General features: G+C 35.3%; 4 protein-coding genes across 4 annotated transcripts; 1 reads left to right on the top strand and 3 right to left on the bottom strand.

Annotated features, from left to right (window-relative positions):
- LOC125821312 (ubiquitin-NEDD8-like protein RUB2) lies at positions 1-5,667 on the bottom strand. Its single transcript, XM_049500727.1, has 3 exons — positions 5,439-5,667; positions 1,836-2,095; positions 1-293 (listed from the first exon to the last, which is right to left on the bottom strand). The coding sequence occupies exons 1-3, from the start codon at positions 5,529-5,531 to the stop codon at positions 182-184; spliced, it is 465 nt and encodes a 154-aa protein (XP_049356684.1). The 5' UTR covers positions 5,532-5,667; the 3' UTR covers positions 1-181.
- Positions 5,668-7,878: 2,211 nt separating this feature from the next.
- Positions 7,879-12,115, bottom strand: LOC125821292 (uncharacterized protein At4g15545-like). Its single transcript, XM_049500708.1, has 9 exons — positions 11,730-12,115; positions 11,566-11,634; positions 9,606-9,659; positions 9,056-9,119; positions 8,838-8,909; positions 8,499-8,756; positions 8,263-8,308; positions 8,095-8,173; positions 7,879-7,991 (listed from the first exon to the last, which is right to left on the bottom strand). Exons 1-9 carry the CDS (start codon positions 12,024-12,026, stop codon positions 7,899-7,901), a joined length of 1,032 nt encoding a protein of 343 aa, XP_049356665.1. The 5' UTR covers positions 12,027-12,115; the 3' UTR covers positions 7,879-7,898.
- Positions 12,116-13,396: 1,281 nt separating this feature from the next.
- On the bottom strand, positions 13,397-23,603 carry LOC125821283 (serine/arginine-rich splicing factor SR45-like). The gene is given in 13 exon segments (XM_049500701.1): positions 13,397-13,532; positions 13,749-13,789; positions 13,902-13,946; positions 13,949-13,968; positions 14,296-14,409; positions 14,819-14,884; positions 14,958-15,168; positions 15,249-15,414; positions 15,516-15,596; positions 15,691-15,737; positions 17,275-17,363; positions 22,035-22,109; positions 23,289-23,603. Coding segments are annotated over 12 exon segments (1,170 nt in total). The 5' UTR covers positions 23,510-23,603; the 3' UTR covers positions 13,397-13,532; positions 13,749-13,754.
- On the top strand, positions 20,608-21,451 carry LOC125821311 (uncharacterized). Its single transcript, XM_049500726.1, has 3 exons — positions 20,608-20,716; positions 20,821-20,914; positions 20,996-21,451. The coding sequence occupies exons 2-3, from the start codon at positions 20,849-20,851 to the stop codon at positions 21,443-21,445; spliced, it is 516 nt and encodes a 171-aa protein (XP_049356683.1). The 5' UTR covers positions 20,608-20,716; positions 20,821-20,848; the 3' UTR covers positions 21,446-21,451.
- Positions 23,604-25,570: the final 1,967 nt, after the last annotated feature.

The raw sequence follows: 25,570 nt of genomic DNA, 5'->3' as shown, positions 1-25,570 counted from the left end.
TTAGCAAATTAAACCTGAATTTAACATAAGGTGCAGACAATCACAAAATGTTCAACCAACCACAAGTTTTTCCTGTTTATTCCAATCGTACATCACCAAAAAAGGGAAGAGAAGAAATGTTCATCCCAAGTTCATGGAATAAAGACAGGACATCTAAGTTTTTCACCAAGTTAAGTGCAACCTAGAGTCTGCCACCCCGAAGTGCAAGAACAAGGTGAAGAACAGAACCACCTTCGATATTGTAGTCTTTAGCGGTCTTGTCATCTGCTAGCTGTTTTCCAGCATATATAAGCCTGCATTAAACCAAAAGTACAAAGTGTAAATCCACTGCCTGAAACTGCCAAAAACAAATAACAAACTATGAACACAACTTGTATCACATAGGATAAAGATATACTGGGTAGGTAGTTCACACAAATAGATATATCAACAAGTACAATATCTCCGAGCCACTGTTCACCTTCTGCCCATAAGATGAAGGTGAAATCCTACAACATCTCAATTAGTACACCATGGATTTCCATAAACTAAGAAATAGTATTCCAGTAAAAGCCATATCCTGATATGCTATAGTACTATAATGATCATGATAGACAACAAAAAGTCTGCCAAAATGGTTAATGAAGCGAAATATAATGTTTTCATATTTTCTATTATCTCAATCGGATAAGATACAAACACCACAGACTGAGCACTCATATAGTTCTGTTTTTTGGCATTCACTGTCACTTATAAGAAAGGGAAGAAGCAAACTTGTCCAAATTATTATAACAAACTGCATGTTGGCTATATCTGTCTACTTGCAAGAAAATCCTTTTACGAAGCCAAGACTAAGCGAAATATCTCTCAAAAGGAGAGATAGAATTGAATGTCTCTAGGGCTTCGGTCTAGTGGTAAGACTGCAATATGTGATGTGGGTATGTTGGTAAGGTGCACATCTTGAGTTTGAATTCTGCTGAAGATAAAAACCTTGTGTTTAAGAAGGGCAGAGGGGCAGAACATTGTTGATAGAGTTTCGAATCATTCACCACCCCAAGAATTTCATGATTATCCAAAAAAATAATAATAATAAAATTTTACACCAAACTTAGAAAAACAAACACCAGGATGCCCACCATTTTTCTGGCAATGCTAGCAGGCAGGTATGAAATTAGGCTGATAAAATTTGGCTAATGAGAGCAGATGCAGATTACAAGATCTGTAAGACCTGCTGATATTTCTAGACAATGTATTAAGCAGAATTGCAGATGCAAGACCTGTTAGACCCGTCCACTATTTACAACGCTCTTAAGCTTATAGCACTACTAGTTTTTTTTAGAACTACCTGGCATATTTCAAGTCATCAAGTCTTTAATTTTATGCTGTCAAGTAAACCACACAAAAGTTCAATTGTATAATCCAAAACCTAGGGTATGCCCCAAAATGGACATGAGGATTTCACATTCCCTCTATCCTTAAAATACACTGCATTTAAGCAAATCATATGAGACATTCAATTGTCACAGTATGGTCTACGGATGATTACAATTATGGAATCGGGCATAGTAGAGCATTGAATAATAGAAGACATTTTAAGTTCTAAAAAAGTACAGTTATTACGGGAATGCTAGAAATACCAGGGAACAGAAACATGACAACCTGCACAGATTTAAAGGGAATTCCAAAGAAGATTGATAAGCCAGGCACACAGCATCACACATACAACATCACTGATCTTTTGGTCTCATAGTGTGAGGGAGAGGCAGCAGTATGACATGGGGAAGAGGAAAAAACACAAACACTGAAAACCACAAATCTATTGTATGCAATTTGAATAAAATAAAGGAAATACAAACCTTTGCTGCACAGGAGGTATTCCTTCTTTCTCCTCAACACGCTCCTTAATACGATCAATGGTGTCAGTGGGTTCAATGTCGATCTCAATTTCCTTTCCAGTGAGAGTCTTCACCTTGATCATGGTTCCTCCCCTGAGCCTCAGAACAAGATGAAGAGTTGATTCTTTCTGAATGTTGTAATCAGCCAGGGTTCGACCATCTTCCAATTGTTTCCCAGCAAAAATCAGTCTCTGCTGATCAGGAGGTATGCCTTCTTTATCCTGGTAAGCAACACATCAGCTCTAAGTAAAATGAGAAGAACAGAAGATTGACTGTTACATGTTAGCACTAACGCCAACAGTTAACAAATACTACAGAAGAGAAGTGGACAAACCCAGGATAGGTCAGGGCAGAGATAGCAGAAGAAGGGAGGGAAACTGAACAGAAGGCAACACCTGACCATACAACATCCAGCAAATCACATATTTTAGGCAATTAGAAGTTGATGTATGTACAGTTGTAATTCAAAGACCATAGCTTTGACAGGGACTGTACAATTATGAGGTTTTCCTTGTGAGTTATGGCGGGCTCTTACATTTCGTGGGTTGGTCATATTTTGGCAATGCATATCTTACAATATTAAGATTGACTTCAAATAAACTAGTTAGAAAGTAAAAAACTTAGCATAGGCCTGAGCTGTATTTGATCGGGTCCCTCTAGCCTCAGAAATAGGAAAAAACATGGTTTAGGGAGCATAGATCTCTAGCCTCTGGGACAGACTTTACCCATTTCCCTCCGTAATGAAAGGCTCCATCCAAACTAGAAGAACTGAAAGAGAATTTGGGACCTACTTGACAAGGGGTTCACTATACCTAGTGTCTAAACAAGATAAGAAGCTTCAAAACAAGCTCCAAACTGGTGAATATCTTGTAACAGTGGCCTAAGGGATATCATAAAGAGCGTGATAGCACCATCAATCGTCTTCACATAATGTACATTCACTCCAATAACATCTCGAGGAAGATTAGAAAGGGCCAGCAAGAAGTGAAGATAACCTTCGAAAGTGAAACAGGGACTTTACGTGGACCATCCAAGGTGATAAATGCTCCAGAACAAATATTTATCAAAAAGAGAAGAACAAACAGTAGAATATTTAAACTTAAGCCACCATCAATCATACACTAGACTACATTCTGGTGTTAACACATCATTGCATGCTTCTGTCTGTTCTCTATCAAATATTGCTGAAAGTATGCAATCAAAATCTGGTGTGTTTACATTCAGGACATACTTATAATTCAATATATTTAACCACCTGTAAAGAGGCATAGGAAAGTTCTTTTTTTTTCAAAAGAAAAGACAAAAGTGAGTTAAAGGTGATGCAGGTAGCTCATTCATAAGTTGGACATCAATTTGCAGTGCATATCCCATTTATGCACAACTAGGACAATCCAGACTAAGTGCATTGTATATGCCAATAAAGCCTGTATCTATTGAGGCTCCAAAAGACAAGCTTTCTGGTACTGTATTTGACAGACCATCCGTATCTAATGGAATAAAGCTTATGAGGAACAAATTCAGTTTCCATCAGCAGGCAATGGAAAGATCAATACTTGTAAAATAAAAATAAGATGTAACATTAACAAAATAGCATTTTTGCTTCTCAAAAAAACAAAACTAATTAGCATCTTTTAATTATCATGACCACCACTTTCCTTCACTAGACTTAGAGCTAGGTGCAACTATATAAATCTTTTCCAATTATATAGTTTAGTATCTTTATTGTTTCACAAAGTACTACTAACAAATGTGTCATTTAAAACTCAGGTTTCTGTAATCCTAATTTTTCCTCTTGTCAAATAATTGCTCTTATATGTTTATGTATAAGATTTGATAGTCCCAGAACTCATTCATTTGGGTCTCTTCTAAATTAAAATAGGTTCCTCAGAGCCGGAGTTAGATTTTTTAATTTATGAATTCAGAATTACAAAAATTATTTTTACTTACTGAATTTTGAATAGATTATTTATCTATATCAAAAGAAATATTTAACACACATATAAAGTTTGAGCTAAAGTTACTAAATTTTACCGAATCCATAACTTCCACGAAGACTCAGCCCGTGAGAACCCCGGGTCATTCTTTTTCCTGATATAATACAAAATATTTTTCCCAATAGGATGAAAGAGGTTTTATTCAAACTTCATACAGATGGGAAGGGCATTTTAGGACCAAACTATTAACCGATGACATTTTTGTTCAATTTCACATAGTTTTAGGACATCTTTTACCCTTTTTCGTAAAAATAAGACATAGATAAAGGTTATGGTACATCCTTCACCCACAAAAAGTTAGTCCAAGGGGATATGTATTACCAAAAAGGGTTTGAAAGTATCTTGTTTTATTGGACACATACTTCAGTATATGAAATACTCCCTCAATTTCAATGTTACTCCCACAACATGTATAAGGTAACTTTGTCCACCAAATCTAGGATAAATGAGACTAAATCAGCTAGTGCTTAGAGCCGGTGCAACTATATTTTTTTTTATATGACTAATTCCAACGAGATACCTGTCACCTCAAACCCTCAACATGTATCAGGTAAATATGTCCACCAAATCTATAACAGATGGTATAAAATCAGCAAGTATTTAGAGTTGGTGCAACTATATATTTTTTTTAATGACTAATTCCAACGGAATACCTGCCTCACTCCCACAACACTCACTCGCACAAAGGCATATCCTGGGCTATGCCTAGGAGAATTACTGAAGCCCTAAAAAGTTGGGAGGAGGCAGGAGTGCTAGCTAAAGACAGAACGAGATGGAGAATTATCCCTGCTTCAATCTGGTGGGTAACCTGGAAAGAGAGAAATTCTAGGTGTTTTGAGAGCGTAGAGAATAGTATGCAGAAAGTTAAACTCAACTGCATTTTGTTGTTATGTTTTTGGTGCAATCAATTATACTCAAATGAAACTGTCTCTATAATTGATGTTTTAGATTCAATTTAGATTTAGAATAGTGGAGTTTTTGGAGTTCATCTGTATATAAGGTTTAGTACTGCCCATGTACTATTGTGTTATAATACAAAGTTACCAAGTTTCAAAAAAAAAACACTCACTCGCACAACAGGTATTAGGTGACTCTGTCCAAGATGGATGAGACGAAATCAGCTAGTGTATATCCGGAAAACTAGTGTATTTAATAAATGTCATTAATGCCAGTATTTTTTAACGGAAAACATATCTGGTTTTAACATTCGCTTTGTACTTGCGGCCAACTATGATACGTCCACATCATTAGTTAAATCAGCGAAAAAAGCAAAAATCCATCTAAAATAAGAAAAACCAAATTAACCCACCCACCTACATCCCTTTTAACCCAAAACAAGCCATTGAGACATCATACCTGTCACCTCACACCCGCAACAAGTATCAGTGCCTAACTATGTCCACCAAAGTTAGTACAGATAGAACAAAATCAACTATTGAGATCACGAATTGACAAACACAAACACGTTGAGCAATTATACGTATCATATCAATCTCCACACACATAACAAGATGCGAAACCCTAATTTATGAAAACAACAGCAAAAAATTGTGAAGCATGAAAATAGTACCTGAATTTTGGCCTTGACATTGTCGATGGTATCGCTGCTCTCAACTTCGAGGGTGATGGTCTTTCCGGTTAGGGTTTTCACAAAGATCTGCATGATTGATTGATCGATCGATCGATTTGGTTCCTACAGAAACAGCTCGTTCCCTTTACGCTAAGCACAAAAATTCCGATGAAATAATAAGGAAAAAGAATAGGAACCCTATTTATTTGTTCTATTCTATTGGCCCTAAACAAACAAATTTCTGACCCCATCAAATATATTCCTTTCTTTTATAACCCACCTTTTTTTATTCTAATAGGACACAAACAACAAATATATGGTATAAGGTTTTTTATTACGACTAAATTTTGGAAATAACAAACATAAATACATAATAAATATAATAAGTTTCTATAGTTATACTTTTGCTAATTGCATTCTATAGCTATAATTTTGTGGGGAACTAAGCAAATATACCATAAAAGCAAAATAATTGCAAATATATACCATTTTATACTCATACCCTCCACTAAATAATTACACTATATATCCCTTCAACTAAATTTCATTTAATTGATACTAAATCAGTATCATATCATTAAAGTTTCTCGTTCAGAAATTATTCATTAGTCAATTTATTCGTATACGAGAACAGAATATACAAATAAACAACTAAGAAAAATATACAAATCAATATATATATATATATACACACACTAATACGAACAAATATACAGAATAAAATATATATAAAAAAGGGATAATTATACAATTGTATCATATACAAATTACGGTTTATACAAAATACTTGATCTTCTTCACAAAATTTGAGATGAAAATTTATGAAATATCGTGAAAAATTATAAAATATACAATAAACGAAAAAAATTAATTTACACACGTTTTGGCGGTTACCTGAAAATGTGATGCCACAATCGAGAGGGGAATTGTGGAAATTCATAATTCAAACTAATATGAGTGAGATTTTAGATGAAATTGTAGTAAGTGGGGAGACGAGATATGCGACGTGATTGGTATTAAAAAGTTATATATATATATATATATATATATATATATTCTGTTTTGATTTATATTTTGATACAAATTTGTGTGGGTCCCGGTTCTATAGCAAGAATTGGGGAAACTATAGTCACCAATTACAATTTTCTTAAACTGTAGCTATAGTACTTAATATAGTCTAAAGGTTTGCTATTATGTATAATTTCCCCCTTTATTATTGACTATACAAAATACACTATTTTTAGATCTTAGAAAGTTTTTCTAAAAATTTTAATACATAAATACGTTATTTAATTTGACATTAACTGATATGTATGTCGCGTTGAACTTTATGATGTCACATAGAATTTGTGTCTACTTGTGCACATTCAAAATTAAATGACATAGATACATTACTAGCATATTCATGTATCTAGTTCGGTAGTAGTATAGATGCGTCGGGTGTAGTATTAATGTTGGTTTGGCTTTTGGTATTTGATATTATTTGTGATTTATTGTGTTTAGATGACCGCACTTCGTCGTAGTTGTGACAGTTCTTTGCCTATATGTTCTACATTGTTTTGATATTTACTGTCATATTACTCCCCACTATCTTTTTTCATTTTATTACTACTATGATTTTCTCAAGTCGAATATCTTTCGAAAACAACCTCTTTATCTCAAATGAAAAAAAGAGATGGGTGGCTTCCTTATATGAACTCAAGCAATCACTCCCTCGAGAGTTAGTTTTTGCAATTGAATCAGACCAAAATTAATTTCTTTACGTTTGTTGCAGTTAAAAATGGTCATATGTTGGATGGTATCATGTGGCTCACTTCTAATAATAACTATAGAGCAAACCATTTACTCTAAATGTTCTCTAATTCTGGATGTCAAAAGTACTCATTCTCACTTGACATTCTGAGAAATTCATATATGAAGCTTTTAGGAAACAGCACATTGACAACAATACTTTTGTTTCATATCTGAAGCAAACAACACATTGACAATACTGCTGATATTCATTTCACTGTAAATGAGTTACAAACATGTTAGATTGTGTGTGGGCGCGCATGAGAGAGAGAGAGAACTTGTTGGCGGAAAAAGATGGAAATCTACTCGGAAATTCATTCAATTTGTGATTGTCATCTGCTAATCCCACTGCTTTCAGATGTAGTACGATGAAATAGAACGAAAAAAAGAGCAATAATTTACAGAATGCGTCCATGAAAAAGTGAATGTAACTTGACATCAATCGTTCATCAGCTAGAGCATACTCTGTGTTCCCTAAGCACATTTCTGCGGTGAGGAGGATCTCTTAGTGCTGGTTCTGTTTTTGAAGTGTTTGTACCAAAGATGAACCACAACTCTGAAAATTTCACATGCCTTTGGGTCAGCTTTAGACACATGCAGAGACAATGAGACCCGAAACAAAATGTCACTGTAAGTTTATAACACATACCCGTGTTTACTCTATTTCTTTCACCGAGCACTACGGTTAAGCAAACCTTGGAATGACAGATAAAGATCTTTGTTCTCCGTTCCGAAAATCTCTTCTGATTTTTTCAAAGTTTCCTAAATTTATAATGGCGAAAAGGAATAGGAGACAACGTTCAGTTACTAGTAGACAAATAGGAGGAACATATAGAATGTTAACGCAACTAATAATGCTCATCACCTCACGAGACTGCTTTTGTGCATTTAATTCCTTAATGTTGGTCAGAAAGGCACTGAACTGCTCATAGGATAGACGACTCCTACATCAACAACATGTGATACTGTCAGGTGAAAGATCCTTCCTTACTAAAAATAAATTGAAGAGAAAGAAAGTAGTTTAGCTATCCACCTAGCTTGTCGGAAGAACTCCTTCCCATCAATTCGAGGAGTTTGACCTAGTAATTCATATTAAGGAAAACAGATTAGAGGATCACACATAAACCAGTCAGTAACATGATTTTTTTAAAACGATCTCAGGCAAGAATGCCTTTGTAAAATGTGCAACACCATAAGTGCAATACAGCAGATAAAAGTAATATTTGCAAAGCTCACAAAAAGAAAATTGAAAAGTTAGTTCTTAGGAACCTGGCAATGGGCGTGACTTAGGAGGGGAGTTAGCTGCTGATGACTGTTGACTTGATGGGAAAAAAGATGACATCGAACCTCGTCCTTCGTATTGAGAGTTTGTTGGAGAGTTGGCGCCAGACATCCTCTGAGGAGATCCAGCAACAGAATATCTTCTAGGAGATACACTAGTGGAGATTATTTTGGGAGTCCCAGTTGGAGTAAGACGCGGTGTTATGTAAGGTGACATGGAATATCTTTGCAAAGCTCGCTTTGAGGCTGGATCCAAGAAAATGGAACAAAGTTAATTTCTTTTGCTACATTATGATATTATAAGCAGAAAACATAATGTTCAAATACCATCATCATTAGTTACTGTGCTGTCCATAGAACCACTGAAAGAATGGTGTACTGCATGGCTGTTCACCTCCTCTGCAGGATATAATTATCAAAACCAAATTTAAAACGTCAAAGATAGAACACCATATCTTAAAGCAGCCAAAAGTGTGACATAAAATCTCGAACATGACAAATGAACACATAAGAGGAAATACATATAAATCGAAGCCAAGACATACCCTTTACAGAATAGGCCTTATGGGTAGATTGGTCGTAAGTGCCAATATCAACAGTTTCAGCTTGCTGAAGATGCAGAAACAAATTTGACAGTTTAGTCTAGCAGAAACACAGGATAGAAAAAGAAAATGGTCTTGCTCTAAGGCTACTAAAAAGAAGAAATTTGACTAGCGCAAATATCTGAATTCCAATATCATTACCAATAAAAAACTTTTAGGAAGTTTAAGTAGGCATTTGAACATGAATTTGAAGATATTTGAAAAAAAATTAGTATTTGAACTTAAGTTGAAAAAAGGGTATATGGAAGTTGGAGTAGTGTTTGGATATGCATTTTAACTTGAAAAAATGTTGAGGTTTTGTGCGGGAAAAAGATTTACTACCACTTTTCAAACTTGAAAGACTCAACTTCAAGTTGGAGTGAAAAATTGACAACAATGTATGACCAAACAGTTTTATTAAAAAGGAAAAAATTGAATGTCCAATGGGCCCTAAGTTACTCTACATGATTTTCCTAAAATGACATGTGAAGAGATCAAGATTCTGAAATCTTACCGCTGAATTATCATCACTAAGAGACTGCACCAATTGCCTTTTAAAAGTCTCCAACTGTCAAAATAAAGAAAGCAAGTTTATGCTACTGCAACAATAATAAGCAATAAATGACATAGCAGAGGCAGAAGCTATCACTAAGATTTCAATCAAACAATCAGAGGCATGGGAACCACTATGTCAGGTTTGAGGATATATTGATAAATCTCTTTCTCCTATAATGCTCTAACTCTGTCATCGAATGCGGCTCCTAATGAAGAAGTAAGAAAATTGAAAGGTGAGACTGCTTTCTCATAACAAGATAGAGATATGGAAGTTGACGAATCTGGCTTCTCTGAGAAAGAGCATAATGTACCTGAATCACTTATCTCTAAGGTGAAAATTATCACTATATAAGCCAATTTGGGCCCACTTCTCAGTCTAATGTGATTGATGATTTATAGAACAATGACCAAAATCTTGGCTAAAAGTTAATTGCCCCTGTGATAAACAGTTCAAAACCTCCCACCAATGTAGCTTCATACATAGCAGCAGTGCTATAGATAATAATATTTTTGGTCCAATAGTTGATTCACGGGATAGGAAATCTAAGGATGATGGAGCTATGACTATCACAGCCTTGAAAATGGGCCAATGGCCTAAGCTTTAAAGATACATTGCATTGGGTTGCCTTCCTAAATAACTTCATTACTTTTATCATGCACTGTGTATCTGTATCTTTCCTTGCTATTCATTACAACAGGGATCTCAGTGTCTCACTGACCAAAAAGAGTTAGACATTCATTCCTTTTTTTGTCTTGCACGTTGGAACGGATATCTTTATTGATTCATAAAGAAAAGAATATGTCATCAGGGAGTTTCTCATTACTTTACTGCTAATATTTGTTAGACATACAAGCGGTTCAACGTTCGTTGTGAAAAGGTTTATAGTTACTTGAACTACTCCACTCATACCCTTAAGATTTGGATTGGAAACTCAAATTCTTTACATGGCATTAAAAGGCAAACATTGTAAATTCACTTTCACAACAGCTTTGTCTCTACCTGCTGTATCATTCTGGACTCTCTCTGAATTTAGTCCATTGAGCCATAGTTTTGCTCAAAAGACCCATTCCTGTTTATCCTGCTGAGTCTTCTCTCTCAACTACAAATCTACTCTTCCAATTGTAGAACCTATTCTCTATGCTCCAGGCATGCTTCTTAACATGCTGAGCCTTCTCTCATAACCCCTGGATTGCCCACTCTTCATATTGTCGAGCCTATGCTCTAAGCTCAAGACCCAAACCTCTTGAGCCACTTTGGATTTATCAAATGATCTAAGGGACTTCAAACTGCAATCAATTAAGTTGAACTCGATGTGCCAAATCTTAATTTCATCAGATAACCAAGTAAAAATAACTTAAGGGGAACTACAACATAGAAAATTAATCTAGTAGTATCCAGTGACCAGAGGTTTCATAGTCATCTACTTGAAAATCAAATATATATTCCAAGTAAGGATACAGATCCCCTCAAGAAACGATCGTCTCTTTTTACCTACTTACATGATAGTCTTTACATTTTAGGACATCCCAAAATGTTTGAAAACATTCATATAACTGTAGTGTAATTTGTAACTTTCACAAAGAACTCAAATTTATTTAAGTATTCAAACTTCAAATCTTGATGTGGTGATATTTCAATCAAACCAGCTTTTCACATATTACTACAAGGTTCTCTTCACTATCACTAATATAATATAAACACCAAATTAACATTTTAAGCTCCACATATGGTGTTAGACTGTATATTGAGCTTAAAATGTTAATTTGATGTATATATTACATTACTATAAAATGGGACAGAGGGAGTGCCAAGCAGTAGCTTTAACCCAAGACCAATTAAAGCATAAACCTCTAACAAATTCCAATAACCCTGCAGGAATTCAACAACAAAAGTTTAAAAGAGATAACTAGTTTATCACCTTTGCTAAATCTCGACCCATTTTCTTTACTGTCATAGCCAATGAATCCCTCTCCTTCGTAAGCTTCATCTGTCATTTTTTTCAAAAAAAGTAAGATTAAGGCCTTTCCATTCCAAACAAATGCAAGCGTTAGAAATGAAAAGACAAGCAAATACAAGCAGTACATTATCTTCACAAGTAAATTGCAACCGCAATTCATTTTCATGACAAGCCTTCTCGAGCTGAGAGACCTTGTCCTGGAGCTCCACAATGACCCGATCCTTGTCGTTAAGCTTCTGACGAAGTCTACCCGTCTCCGACTCAAGTTTGGTAACACGAGAGGCTATAGCCATGGAAGTAATCTTCCTAGCAAGATCCAACTGGTCGTAAGGGTCCGTCGGAATGACCGAGAGTATTTCATCGGAAAGATGAAAGTCCGGCCCGGTACTCCGGCTACTATCGCTGCTGCTGTTCAGAGACATCTCCGAATTCCCAAAAACCCTAACGCCCAATGATGGAAATTTGGAAAAAAAAATGGATTACGGAGAATACAATGGAGAGTTTGAACAGAAGAAATGAGGTAATTAATGAGTTAATTAGGAATTAATTCAATTAATTTTGATTCCGTTTTGACTTATGTTTTTGAATTTAAAAAATGATTAATTAAATTAAAGAACAAATGGGACATGCTTTACGGTGGTTTGTCTCATTTCTGGGTTTGAATTTACTATTTGTTTTCCCTCCAAAGCTTAATTGTCCTTTTCGGTTTAGTCTGCTTTGGGCCTATGGGCCCTAATTTAAACCCGCTAACCACTGTACTTCCGAATTGATTATTTACCTATCAATCTCTCCTCTCTTGCTTCCTTGCCTCTCTCCCTCTCTCGTCCCTCTGTATTTGTATTTGTGTATTCAGTATCAATTATCTAATAAATTCCGTCTATTTCATGTATACAATAACAAATATGCATTGATATATCCAGTATATCTATGCATAGTTATATATTGTTTCTGATAGGACATTGATATATCTAGAGTATTTATGATGTATCTAAAGTATTTTGTGCATAAATACATCTATCTAATATCAAAGATAGATACATAGATACATACTTAGAAAAGAAAAGGAAGATATAATTGTCCAAAAACGTGTATATATGCATAAATACATGTATATCAACTATAATTTGGAATCAATTTTAACTTGCTGATTGACATTACTTTTAATCTCAAACCCCACTTTGTCAGATTATATTGAATATATTGTTGTAGTAAGTCAATGCAATTATCCTATTGAACGTGGACAAATAATTATATACCATGCCCTGTAGTTTAGAATCTAAACTTTATATGTCATGGGGAACCATTATTCTCATCGCTTGGGCTAACAGCTCATTCCATTTATGGTAGCAAAATGTTAATCATCAAATTACCCAATTGACCAGTATAATTAAACCCCAAATTCAGTTGATGGCAATCATTTATCTACTAAAATGATTTAAGATGTATCCAGGAACAAAGATAAAATGGAGTAGGAGTTCTATTTTGAAACAGGTATTTTAAGAAATAAAAAAAAAATACATATTAGGAACGATGGTAAAGTATTTAATCAAATTAAAAGTGCTGATACGAGAAAAGGTTTACAGTTTAGCTATCATTTTCTGATGTTTCTCTTCCCACTTTTTCAATTCATATGTTTACTGTCGTTGGAAGATATCTAAGGCACAGCAATGCAATTAACCAAAATAATGTGAATTTGGACATCAGTATACAATCATTAAAAGCATTCACATTCATACGTTCAAATGAAGCAATCAAGTGAGGTGCAGGGTGTCCTAATGGACTCCTTTCTCCAGCAGAATTAAGATTACAAAGCTCATCCGTTAAGGAGCGTCCATGTCGCGGATTCCTTGCAAGAGCAACAAACCTAGGGCTTGCGAGGAGGCGAACTGCTGCTGTTACTGTTGCTGGGGCTCCTCCCTCTTAAAGGCCTGCAATTTTATGAAGCACCAGCGTATTATAACCAGTAACATAATATCAACAAACATAATTATCAGTCGTTTCTATATTCAGATTACAAAACCATCTGCAAAGTGTCTTGTAGCTCTGGAGCTTAGCTTTCTCCAAATGTAAGGAAAAAACCACCATATGAATGACTAACTAAAGCGAGAATCCAAAACAATAGCATGAGATTACACGGAACTCACCTTCTCTTAGGACTGCGACTCTTTGAAATCTTGCGGGGTCCCTAAAACAATAAGCAAATTATATCCACATCAAACATAATTGTTGACCCAAGGGAAAAAACAAACAATCTAACAGGTAAGTTTGTTAAATTAGAGACCCAACCAAACACAGACCTTGCGAGGACTGGGAGAAGAAGAGTAGGATGATGACCTCCCACGTCTTGCAGCTGGACCCCTTCCCCTATACATGAAGCATTCACAAATAAGTTTTGCTTGTTCATATAAACAAGAAATGACATTCTTTCAGAAATTTAACAGCGTTATGTTCTTGATAATATGGTCATACAGATTAAATACACCCAAGAGAAAGAAACCAGGCATCTGAACATGCAATGTAAGAAGTGCCCAAAAGTATGCAACTATAAAATGAGTAAGAGAGGCATAAAAGGAAACCTACAGACCACACGTAATAGCAACAGACCCAGTTATTCAAAGACAGGACACAAAATTTGCTGTAATTAGACACTAGACATTTTAGTGATAAAGATGATACAAATTTATGCATTACCGCCTAGGAGAGATGGATCTTGATCGTGACCGGATAGGCCTTCTAATAGGAGAACGGCTAGACCGACGACCAATCGGAGATCTTCTGGGTGGACTTCTAGCACGTCGTGGAGAACTACAAAGACAAGGAGACAAAGATACCATGAACTAACACTGCCAATTATAAACGTACATTAGCTAACACAACCAAGCCGTGTTTAAATAGTTCAGGCTACAGTTGACAATATTTTTAACATAAGAAGTACTGCAACTACTAACAAGAAAAACAATTGCCACCCATCATAGACAACAGTATTTCAACAGAAACTGATGGTATAAATCAAGTATTATATATATTATCACACATACCTAAGCCACCAGACAGGTTTAACAATTAAAAGAACCTCTCTGAAGTATGTAACACAGGTTTATCCCCACAGGTGCAAACCACCATGAAGGGACTTTATATTTATGGAGCACAGGAGAAGATATTTTCATCAATTACTTCAACTATTCAAGTTTATGAAATCAAAATGCCAACTCACCGTCGCCTTGGTGGAAGGGGAGAACGTCTTCGAACAGGACTGCCACGAATTCTTCTAGGAGAGCCCCTGCTGAAAATTTAATCAGTAAAGGTACACATCAAAATTCCAAGATTTCAAGAGGAAATGTGAAATACCCAACCTAGGAGGTGTCCGATGACGTCTTAGTGGAGGTGAAGGTGAACGGCGTCTCATGGGAGATGCAGGCCTCCTCCTTTGGGAAGGTGGACTGCCGCGCCTAAAAGGAGAATTTGCTCGACGGCGAACTGGAGAATCTGGCCCACGTCTAGGAGATCCTCTTCGTCCTATAGGAGACCTCCGAGGTGGAGAGGCAGGTTTTCGACGAGGAGATACTGAATATAACAAAGTACACCAGATTAAACAACGCATCATACAGACAATGAACAATTCCTAATATAACAGGATATCATACAGTCTTGTTGCCGTTTTGGTCCATCTTTCTCCACATCAACAGGGGCATTATCAGTTCTTGGAGCATCTCTTCTTGAGGAAGTTGCAACAGCCCTTGGAGGTGAGGCAGCCTTCTTTCGCTCAGGCAGGGTAAACCTGGCATGAACTACTTTCCCATCAATCTGTGCCTGCATTAACACCAACAGAACATTTTAGTTAGTCCCCCATTTCAAAAATAAAAATGATTGGATGCAATCACCAAGAGAATGTATAAATCTTAAAACCATACACCATCCATGTGTAGTTGGGCTTTCTCAGCATCAATTCTAGTCTTGAACTCAACATAAGCAAACCCTTTGGGAAGATTAACCTGCAACAAATGAATTCTTATATTAGAAAGAAAGAAAGGGGGGGAGATTACATAAGCTGTAAACCGTCTAAAGATATGGCACTTGTTAACTTACAACATGATCAATGGCCAACTGCACATGCAGAATTTCACCAAAATTACCTGAAAAAAGGATAAGCTAGTTTTTAGACAGTTTAGGATGTGAATTTTGCAATTATTTGTCTACTTTATGTATATGCAGGTGTTGCTAAGTCAAGTTTAAATGTGATTATTAGAAGAGGCCAACAGGAATGCTAAAGGGACGAAAAGAACACAAAAATGTGCAATGCAGTTCAACTGCGAAGCTGCGCGACCACGCAACCTGAAGCTACTGGCACGCAGCAAAGATGAAAGGCTTGAAATCCACTGGTCCTCTGCGTGCGCTAATGAGCCCAGCTGGGCGCCCGCACGGCATAGGCATGCAGATCACCAAATAAAAAGGCAATTCCGGGATTTTGCATGAGACTCAATGCTATGAGTTTGCAACTTGTCCCAGAGATAGGCATCAAGAAAAAGAGCAAGAAAAAGACTAGGTTAGGAAGGAGAGAAGGAAAACACAGTACACTACTCAAATCCAAAACAGAAGTTGGGATTAAGAGTGTGGTTGTTATGTCTCTTTGTTCATCCCTGTTCTTAGTAAACTTACTCTACTCCATGGATAGTTTCTTTGAGGGTATTTGACAAACATGATGTATTGATGAATATGTTGGGATTTTAATTTACGTTCTAATGCTTGAACTTGTATGGGAGTTGAACTAAAATGCAACTTTATTCATTATCTTATTTATTCGAAAGAGGAATAACTTATGAAAATTGTTGCATATTCTTGTTTGGATTGAATCAATCTATCTTTTCTAAGTAATCGAAAGAGCCTGTTGACAATTATCGATTGAATCCTTAAGAATAATCCATAACTTCCTTAAGAATAATCCAGAACATGTTCACTAGGGTAAAGTTAGTTTCTTCTTAAACTTGAGATTTACTTGGAAGAGAAATCTAAATCTTATGAATACTCCAATCAACTATCAAATTCGAGAGAATATATAGAACTTTAGATGTGATCAGTGACATGATCGAATCCTTGCTATTATTTTGCACTTGTTTGGTTTTGTACCCTATCTTCAATTATTGCTATTAAGCATTGTAGTTACCAATTGTTTTAAGTAACAAATAGTCTATAATCATGGTTAATAACCGCAACCAACTCTCTTCTTTTGATCTCCAAAATAATAGTTAGCAAGATTTGATTGAATTATAATTTGTACCACTCCCTGTGGAGACGATCCTCATACTATACTATCTTTGACTAGTGAAGCACTAAATCTATAGTGTGTTTGTACTCATCAATTAACTCGCAATAACAGGGTTAGACTAGAACGTATGACATATACCTGGCTAGGTAAACAGAATAAATAGCATCAATAAGCAAAGGCTTGGACCATTTCTATTCTTCGGTTTTAGACTCTTCACTTGGTGCGTACCAAATACCAAACCGAATTTCAGTTGAGTTAGGTTCTTCTGTATGGACCTGATATAATGGGCTATTTACCCTGGACGGGTTGTTGGGTTATCAGTTGACATTTACAACCCTAGCTAAGGGTAAAATTTCTACAATTCTGGCAAATAAACTTCAGTGATGAAAAAGAAGTGCTGAACATACCAAATATTTCTTTCAAATGGTTTTCATTGACATTCCTGCTGAGCTGATCCACATGAATCACACGTGACTCAGGTATAGGAGATACTTTCCTGCAATCAGATCCCAAGTGTTACACATCAAAAAGTGCTACATGCAGTAACATTTTTGCATCATCAGAAGATATTGGTGTTAGTAACTATTTTTATCAACTTCATCCAAAATGGATAGGTTATTTTCCCACTCCCCCAAAATTAATATTGCAAACAGAAAGACAATCAGATTCCAACAAAAGAAGGTCATGCATTTATTTTCTGACTGTAACATCATTCATCAAATCATCAGACAACGAAGGCAGAAGGGGTGATGCATAGCTGAATGCAGTGTTCTTAATGGCGCTCGCCATTCGCCAAAGGCGCAAAGGCGAGGCGAGGCGAGCCTATCACGCCATTTCTCAGTGAGGCGCGGCGAGACCAATTAGGCGACGTGAGGCGACGTAATGGCGACCTGAATGGCGGCGCCTTTTAGTTTTAAAATTTTAAAAAGGTCTTGGACTTAATATTAGTCAAAACTAGGGTTTTTTTTTCATATTTCCAAACTTGGGACTCAGTCGCGACTCTCTCTTCAACCTCGCGATTCTCTCGATTCTCTTCAACCTCGCGATTCTCTTCTTCTCCTTCAGTCGACTCTTCTTCTCTTACTTTCTTCCTCGCGAATTGAAAGGTATGGTCTCTTTTCTTCTCTTCTTCTCTTCTGAAATCTGAAGTTCTGATACTACTGCTTTGCTGCCTTTAATGCTCTGTTTTTTTACTCTGTTTCTTCACTGCTTTCTTTTTAGAGGTACCAAAGATAAAATACAAATGACGTCAAAAGACCCATTTAACTACTATTAGAATTATTTATTTGTTTTTGAAATTTTAATTTAATTTACTTGGAAAATCAGTACTTAAGTATGCAAATTTCATTTACGTTTGGAATTTAGAAAAACATTCAAATTTTTGTTTTGATCTACAGTTCTACACCGTATTTCTCTTTTTTAAAATATATCTTACATTTTTTTATTTTTTATAAAAATGGTATCATTTAAATTACATGTCATGTTAAATCATATATCACTGCTCTGTTTTTTTCCCCTGTTTTTTTTGTTCACTGTAAAATGTTGCTGAATGCTACTGCTTTCACTGTGCTGTCTATTATTTAAAAAAAAAAAAAATTAATTCTTCTATAGTAATTAATATAGTATTTGTTGTATTGTATTTTATAAAAATGGTATCATTTAAATTACATGTCATGTTAAATCATATATCACTGCTCTGTTTTTTTCCTCTGTTTTCTTTGTTCACTGTAAAATGTCTACTGCTTTCACTGTGCTGTCTATTATTTAAAAAAATAAAATAATTCTTCTATAGTAATTAATATAGTATCTGTTGTATTGTATTTTATAAAAATGGTATCATTTAAATTACATGTCATGTTAAATCATATATCACTGCTCTGTTGTTTTCCTCTGTTTTCTTTGTTCACTGTAAAATGTTGTTGAATGCTACTGCTTTCACTGTGCTGTCTATTATTTTAAAAAAATAAAATTAATTCTTCTATAGTAATTAATATAGTATCTGTTGTATTGTACAATAGTGAATTAAATGGCGGATGCTAGCAAAAAGAGGGATATTGGATGGAATTATGGTACTCAAGGAGCAACGAAAGATTCGGTTAATTGTAACTTTTGTGGGAGTACTTTTAATGGTGGAATAACTCGATACAAGCAACATTTAGTGGGTGGTTTCAAGAATGTTAAACAATGTACAGCTTGTCCGTCGGCGATTAGAGAAGAAGTAAGGGCTTATATGCAAAATAAAATCGCTAATAATCCCAAATTTCAAGTGAGGCTGCCGGAAGAATATATTGATATTGATGATGTTGATGATATGGATGAGTATGCGGAAATGATACCTCCCTCCAAAACTCCAAAGATATCTTCTAGTGGAGGTGCATCATCCACCGCGCGGAATGTGACAAAAGGCCCTATGAATCTCTATTTTCCGCATAAATCAACAAAAAAAGGAGGCTTTGAAAAAGGAGGAGGAATTGATGAAACAAAGAAAATTCTAAGAGAGCGTGCGGTAAGTGCTTTCGCGATATGGATGTATGATGCGGGGCTCCCTTTTAATTGTGTCAATCACAAATCATTTGATAAATTTATTGAGACTGTAGGACAACATGGCCCCGGAATGAAGCCTCCTACATTTCATGAAGTTAGAGTAACTCACCTAAAAAAAGAGGTGGAGAAAGTGGAAAAAATCGTTGATGAGCATAAAGTGCAATGGACAAAGTTTGGATGCTCCATTATGATGGACAAATGGACGGCACGAAATGGTAAAATGATCATCAATATTTTGGTGAATTCTCCAATCGGTAGTGTATTTCTTGGCTCTGTTGATGCTAGCAATGAATCTACCGATTCCACCAAAATGTATAAGTTGTTTGAAAGCACTATTGAAAGAATTGGACCGGAAAATGTTGTACAAATTGTCACTGATAATGCTAGTGAGAATGTTAAAGCGGGAAGCATGATGATGGGTGCATACCCACACATTTATTGGACTCCATGTGCCGCTCATTGCATCAACTTGATGTTTGGTGACATATTCAAGGTTAAGCCATATGCTTCCGGTAATATCACTCTCATATCCTCTAACTTTCTTTATAGTCAATATTTAATACTTATTAGCTACTAATTACTATAATCTTACCTTAACAGTTTTTAAGAAGGCCATCAGAATCCATTCTTACATTAGTCAAAGGCCATTGTTGTTAAACTTGATGAGAAAATTCACCAAGGAAAGAAATTTGGTGAAACCGGCCAAGACAAGATTTGCAACGGCCTTCTTAACTTTGAGAGCTATGTACATACAAAGAAAAAACTTGAGAACTTTAGTCCTCTCAACCGAATGGACTTCAAGTAAATTTGCAAAGGAAACTTTGGGGAAAGATGTTGCCAATCTTATTATTTCTGCCCACTTTTGGGATGATGTTGTTCGAGCACTTACAGTTTGTGGCCCTTTGACAAAAGTGCTTCGTTTGGTGGATGGGGAGAAAAAACCACCAATGGGCTATATTTATGAAGCAATGGATAGAGCCAAAGAAACTATTGAACGGGGTTTTCGTGGAATTAAGAAGCAATATGAGAAAGTGTTTGAAATTATTGATGCAAGGTGGTCAGACCAACTCCATCGGCCTTTGCATGCTGCAGGCCATGTTTTGAACCCAGGATTGTATTATAAAGCTCAAGAAGAGGGAACTTTACTACAGAGTCTGTGGACCGAGTATTATGCATGTGTTGAGAAGATGATCCCCGATACAACAATACAAGATTTACTAGTCGCTGAGCTTCCTAGGTACAAAATGGCGAATGGACTATTTGGTTGTGGTCCGGCTAAAAGAGCTAGAGACACAAGGTCACCGGGTAAGTGAGTTGATTTAGCTCTTACTTAAATTATTCGACTTATTTACACTCATTAACCTCAAAATTTATTTTATTATAGTGGAATGGTGGTCACTATTTGGTAGTGAAACACCAAACTTGCAAAAGTTTGCCATGAAAGTATTAAGCCTAACTTGTAGCTCATCCGGATGTGAGCGAAATTGGAGTGTGTTTGAACACGTAAGTAAAAAAATTATATTCTAATTTCCATATTATATTATTATCAATATCTATTAGTTAATATATGTAACTTATGTGTAGATTCATTCCAAAAAGAGGAATAGGCTTGCACTATCGCGTCTCAATGATCTAGTGTACATTAAGTACAATAGAACATTGAAACGTCGTTATGATGCTCGTGATCTCATTGATCCAATTCGCTTGGATAACATTGATGATTCAAATGAATGGTTAGTTGGATGCCCCGAAAATCAAGAAGATGAACTAGTATATGAGGATGATGATCTTACTTGGGGTAGTGTTGCTACGGCAATTGGAGCTGATGAGAGTATCTATTATCTTAGGGGACTTTCTTCAAGATCAAGAGCACTTGACAAGGGCAAAGGAGTAGAAACTTCATCTACAAGTTCAACTTCAAGTAGGACTCGGACACTAATTGATGAAGACTACGAGGAGGAAGAAGATGAGGAGCAATATAATGATGTAGAGGATGTTGATCTTCAAGAGTTGGATAGTTTTGAAGAAGAATAGACTTTTAGAGTTCTAGTATTATCTTTTGAATTATTGGGTCTTTAAAGTTCTAGACTTTTAGTATTTACTTTTTGTTTTTGAATTGAAATATTTGCTAATATATGTTATTGCTATTGAGATTTTAGATATTTATATATGCAATTAAATATTTTTAATTTTTGGTATTAATTGGCGCCTTGATTCAAAAAGGCGATCGCCTCGCCGCTCGCCTCGCCGCGTGGCGAGGCAGGCCCTTGTCGCCTCTCGCCGTCCAAAACACTGGCTGAATGTTTCACCAACAGCACGCATGTCTATGTGAGTACTTGGGATGGAAAGGAACTGAAAGCATTCGAAATCATTTATTGAACAATTGTGGCCAGCTGTAATGCATTCTCCAAAAAAAATCTTGATGAATGCAAGCGAATCCACATTCAAAATGGCTCATAATATTCCAACCCCCTTGTGTATGAGGAGAAAAACAAAGCCAAGAAAAACAAAGGTATTCCCCCAAAAAAACAGAAATTTGGATGTTATTGGAAGAGGTTTTTGTAAGTAGTTATGCATGAATAAACCAAAGTCGGATCTCAGATTAAAAAACAAACAACATTACCTTGGAGGTGGAGAAGCTTTCTTAGACTCTGGTGGTGGTGGCGGCGAGCGGCCTCGCTTAGATACTCCAGCAGGGCTAACAAAACCATATTAACAACAAAAGAAAGGGTTTAGGATCATTCAGCAATAAGAAGACTGGAGAAGAACTTTAGCTATTTTTCCAGATTGAAAACTAATAGAACAGAAACATTTCAAGAAATTTTCATGCTAGTCCAACCTGTCTAAGCTCAATAACAAATAAACAAAAATACATGACGACAAAAAAGAGGCCAATTCTTGTTTCCAATTTCTATTCCAGTAGTGCGCCCACCTCGACTATTCCACAAGCAAGTACCTGCTACCTCACCAAGACATGTATCGGGTGACTCTGCCTATCAATGCTTAGATATCTTGCTTAGACAGACGGCAAAAAACAAACAACCTTGCGTCTTTTGTCTCCAATGGATTTGAACCTTGGTCTCCAAGGTTTTCGCCCACTTCGGTGACCACTATGCTAAACCCTTGGGTGTTGTGTTTCCAACTCTATTTTATATAGTCTCGTGGAGTTAAAATCAGTTTCTTGTCGTCTAAATGGAAGAAAAGCAAAACCAATGCAACCAATGCTCTAGTTTTGCTACTTGCATGTTGTGACAACTTAAGAAAAGCAGCAGGAAATGCCATAAATTATCAAATATAAACTATCTGCACTTGCAGAAGCGAATAATAGCAGAGAATTAGTTCACATGGCCCAGGAAATAGAGGACACAGCTTAACACTCTTCAAACAGTGGAACAATACGGAACAACTATGAATTACATAGCAAAACTAGCCTCTTGACCTATATAATGTTTGAAATGCAAAACTACAGAATATATATCCATTTTATATCTAACCAGCCAACAATCAGAACTCAGATTCAGCAACAACAAAAGCAACTAGCAATTTTAATGTGACTCCGTGCTACTCTGTGCCCAATTCTACTTCAACCATAACACTTTTCGATGTCATAAATCTTGCGAATCTAACATAATTCAAGCAGCCATATGCACATTAACCAACAGCAGCAACTACTTCACCTCAATTCAAAGAAGTTAAACATATTTGGGCTCATTTCATTCAGTACTCTATAGTTTGTAAGTTAACTCTCCCACATTAGACATTCTGCTAGCATACAAATCTCAAAACAACCAATATCACGTTATAACATGAAAATAAGCGGGAAAAGACTATAAAAATGCATTATGCAACTAATACACATTTGAAAGAGAGTATAAACCTTTTTCGCTGAGAAGGAGGGAGACGACTAGGGCTGCGAGAACTTGCACTGCCGGAAGCAGAGGAAGATGAAGAAATTGATCTGGAGAGGGATCTAGATCGAGATGGAGAACGCGAACTTGAGGAGCGAGAGTTTGAAGGAGTGTAAGAGCGAGACCGGGAACGAGAACGAGAAGACGAGCCTGAAGGTGAAGCCGCACGGCCTCGACCTGGTTTCGCCATTGGCAACAGCTTACTCCGAAACCCAGTGATAAACCCTAACAACAGAGAGAGCCGTCGATGGAGTACATTTGGGCAAAAAGGTTATCAGCTTCCTAGCCCCGAAAAATAAAATGGGCCGAAGTGGGCTGTATCGTATTCACTACTATTTACGGGTCGTTTGGTAGAGTGTACATTAAAATAGTACAGTATATAGTATATCAGTAATGTTCGGATTAATAATGTTTAGATTATATTTTTGTTTATTATTTAATTTGATATACTAAGGGCAATTTTATTTTTAATCATGTTTATTTATGTATTAGTAGTTTTTAATAACTAATATGATAGTTTGCTATTGTTTAATTACACACCTTATAATACTGAACAAGATTTATAACATGGATTAATAAATAGTGTGCAAAAATCAAATCAACCGATAAATCTAATCGAGAAAAGTGTTATTGATTTATTGTTATTGGGTTATTGAGTTAACGGTTTCTTAATGGTTTTATAAAAAAAAAAAAATCGGGTTATCGATTCGGTATTGGTTTTCAATATTGGGTTATTGGGTAAACCGATAACCAATTAAGAGTTAAGATTATAGTAATTTACTACTTTTACATATACATACATATTAGTAAATATTATTCTTAATAGTTATGTCTTTGACATTTAGCCATCAATTCACACTTCATTGTAACTTTGAGTTCACAACTTTACATTATACAACTCGTCAAACCTAAAGTAAGAATCATATTCCTCTTGATTTCTCTTTGTCTTACACATGTATAGTTCTTTTCGTGTTTGTTATTATTATTTCTATTTTATGAGCTTTTGTAAGGTTACATTATTGTCTTGTCGTGTCAAATTTATTAGAGAAGTCATATATTTGTTTTATAAGCATTTTCTTATTGGTTAAATCGAAAACCAATAAAAAATCGTATTTAAAAACCAATAAACCGAACCGATAATATCGAATCGAACCGACCGATGCACACCCCTAGATTAATTATGCATAACCTGGAAACCATACTAAATAAAGAATTATTAAATAATAAATGACTAATATATATATATATATATATTTCCTAGTACATTCTAGAGTAATTTCCCTAGATAGTCACCCATGTTTGGGAAATTACCTAGTAATATCACTTATGTTTGTTTTAGGACTACAATATCACCCAACTTTACATATTTTCCTCAAAATATACTTGATGCAAAAAAAAACATCATCTCTCCTAATGGGATGCCATGTCACATTATTCTTTTTTTATTATTAATAATTTTTTAAAATTTATTTAGACAACCCATAAATGATACTCAGTAAAAAAAAATTACATAGCGCCAAAATTTTCTACCCTAGTTCTGGGGGATTCGGAGGCAAATCCAAATATGAATAATTGTCTATTAGTGTCGTGAATTAATAATTTAGAATTTTCAGTAGGCATATATAAAAACTTCAGTTAAAAAATAATTCATTTGACTTTCGAGATTTAAATTTCTTTATCAAAATTAAAAGAGAAAATAAATAAATATATATATATATTTCATTGAAAATTAAAAGGAAAAGTTTTATAGAGGGGAGGAGAAAATCATTGTAGCTCTATGTGGGAGCATGGACAGAGCTAAGACTTTGATTACAAATTTGATCAAACTTAATAATTTTGATTCAAATTTTAATTTTATAATTATAATTTATTAAATATATATAAATTATTAAATTTTTAAGTTTAATATTTTGAAAAATAAAATAAAATTATGATTCGGATATTTGATTGAGAATAAAGTGTGTCTATGTGTGTTTTATGTTTTTGTGGCACAAAGTTTATTTTAATTAATCTTATCTGGACGTAAACATGGATAATTGTAACAGATATTAGTAAAAGAATTTTCATATAGGTGAAGACAAAAATAAAATATATATAATTTGTATTAGGTAGTTTGTTTTTATACACGTAGCATTTATAGCCGGATACTTATAAAGTCTCAATTAGGTTAATACAAAAATAATTAATTATCTTGATCCAGATAATTTTAGCAATATATTTTTAAAGAATTGGATTTGCCTCTGAATCCCCC

The sequence above is a fragment of the Solanum verrucosum genome, unplaced genomic scaffold (assembly GCF_900185275.1).
Source record: "Solanum verrucosum unplaced genomic scaffold, falcon-dt-bn FXZP01000222.1, whole genome shotgun sequence".
Lineage (NCBI taxonomy): Eukaryota > Viridiplantae > Streptophyta > Magnoliopsida > Solanales > Solanaceae > Solanum > Solanum verrucosum.
This window is presented reverse-complemented; position numbering and strand designations above follow the sequence as displayed.

Excerpts from the sequence above, each read along its gene's own strand:
- LOC125821292 (XM_049500708.1), bottom strand. The coding sequence starts at position 12,026 with ATGTCTCTGAACAGCAGCAGCGATAGTAGCCGGAGTACCGGGCCGGAC. Across the intron at positions 11,635-11,729 it reads AATTTACTTGTGAAGATAAT|ATGAAGCTTACGAAGGAGAG; the intron begins GTACTGCTTGTA and ends AAAAAATGACAG. Across the intron at positions 8,309-8,498 it reads TAAGTCACGCCCATTGCCAG|GTCAAACTCCTCGAATTGAT; the intron begins GTTCCTAAGAAC and ends ATGAATTACTAG.
- LOC125821311 (XM_049500726.1), top strand. The coding sequence starts at position 20,849 with ATGAAAGTATTAAGCCTAACTTGTAGCTCATCCGGATGTGAGCGAAAT. Across the intron at positions 20,915-20,995 it reads ATTGGAGTGTGTTTGAACAC|ATTCATTCCAAAAAGAGGAA; the intron begins GTAAGTAAAAAA and ends ACTTATGTGTAG.
- LOC125821312 (XM_049500727.1), bottom strand. The coding sequence starts at position 5,531 with ATGCAGATCTTTGTGAAAACCCTAACCGGAAAGACCATCACCCTCGAA. Across the intron at positions 2,096-5,438 it reads ATGTCAAGGCCAAAATTCAG|GATAAAGAAGGCATACCTCC; the intron begins GTACTATTTTCA and ends GTTGCTTACCAG. Across the intron at positions 294-1,835 it reads ATACCTCCTGTGCAGCAAAG|GCTTATATATGCTGGAAAAC; the intron begins GTTTGTATTTCC and ends GGTTTAATGCAG.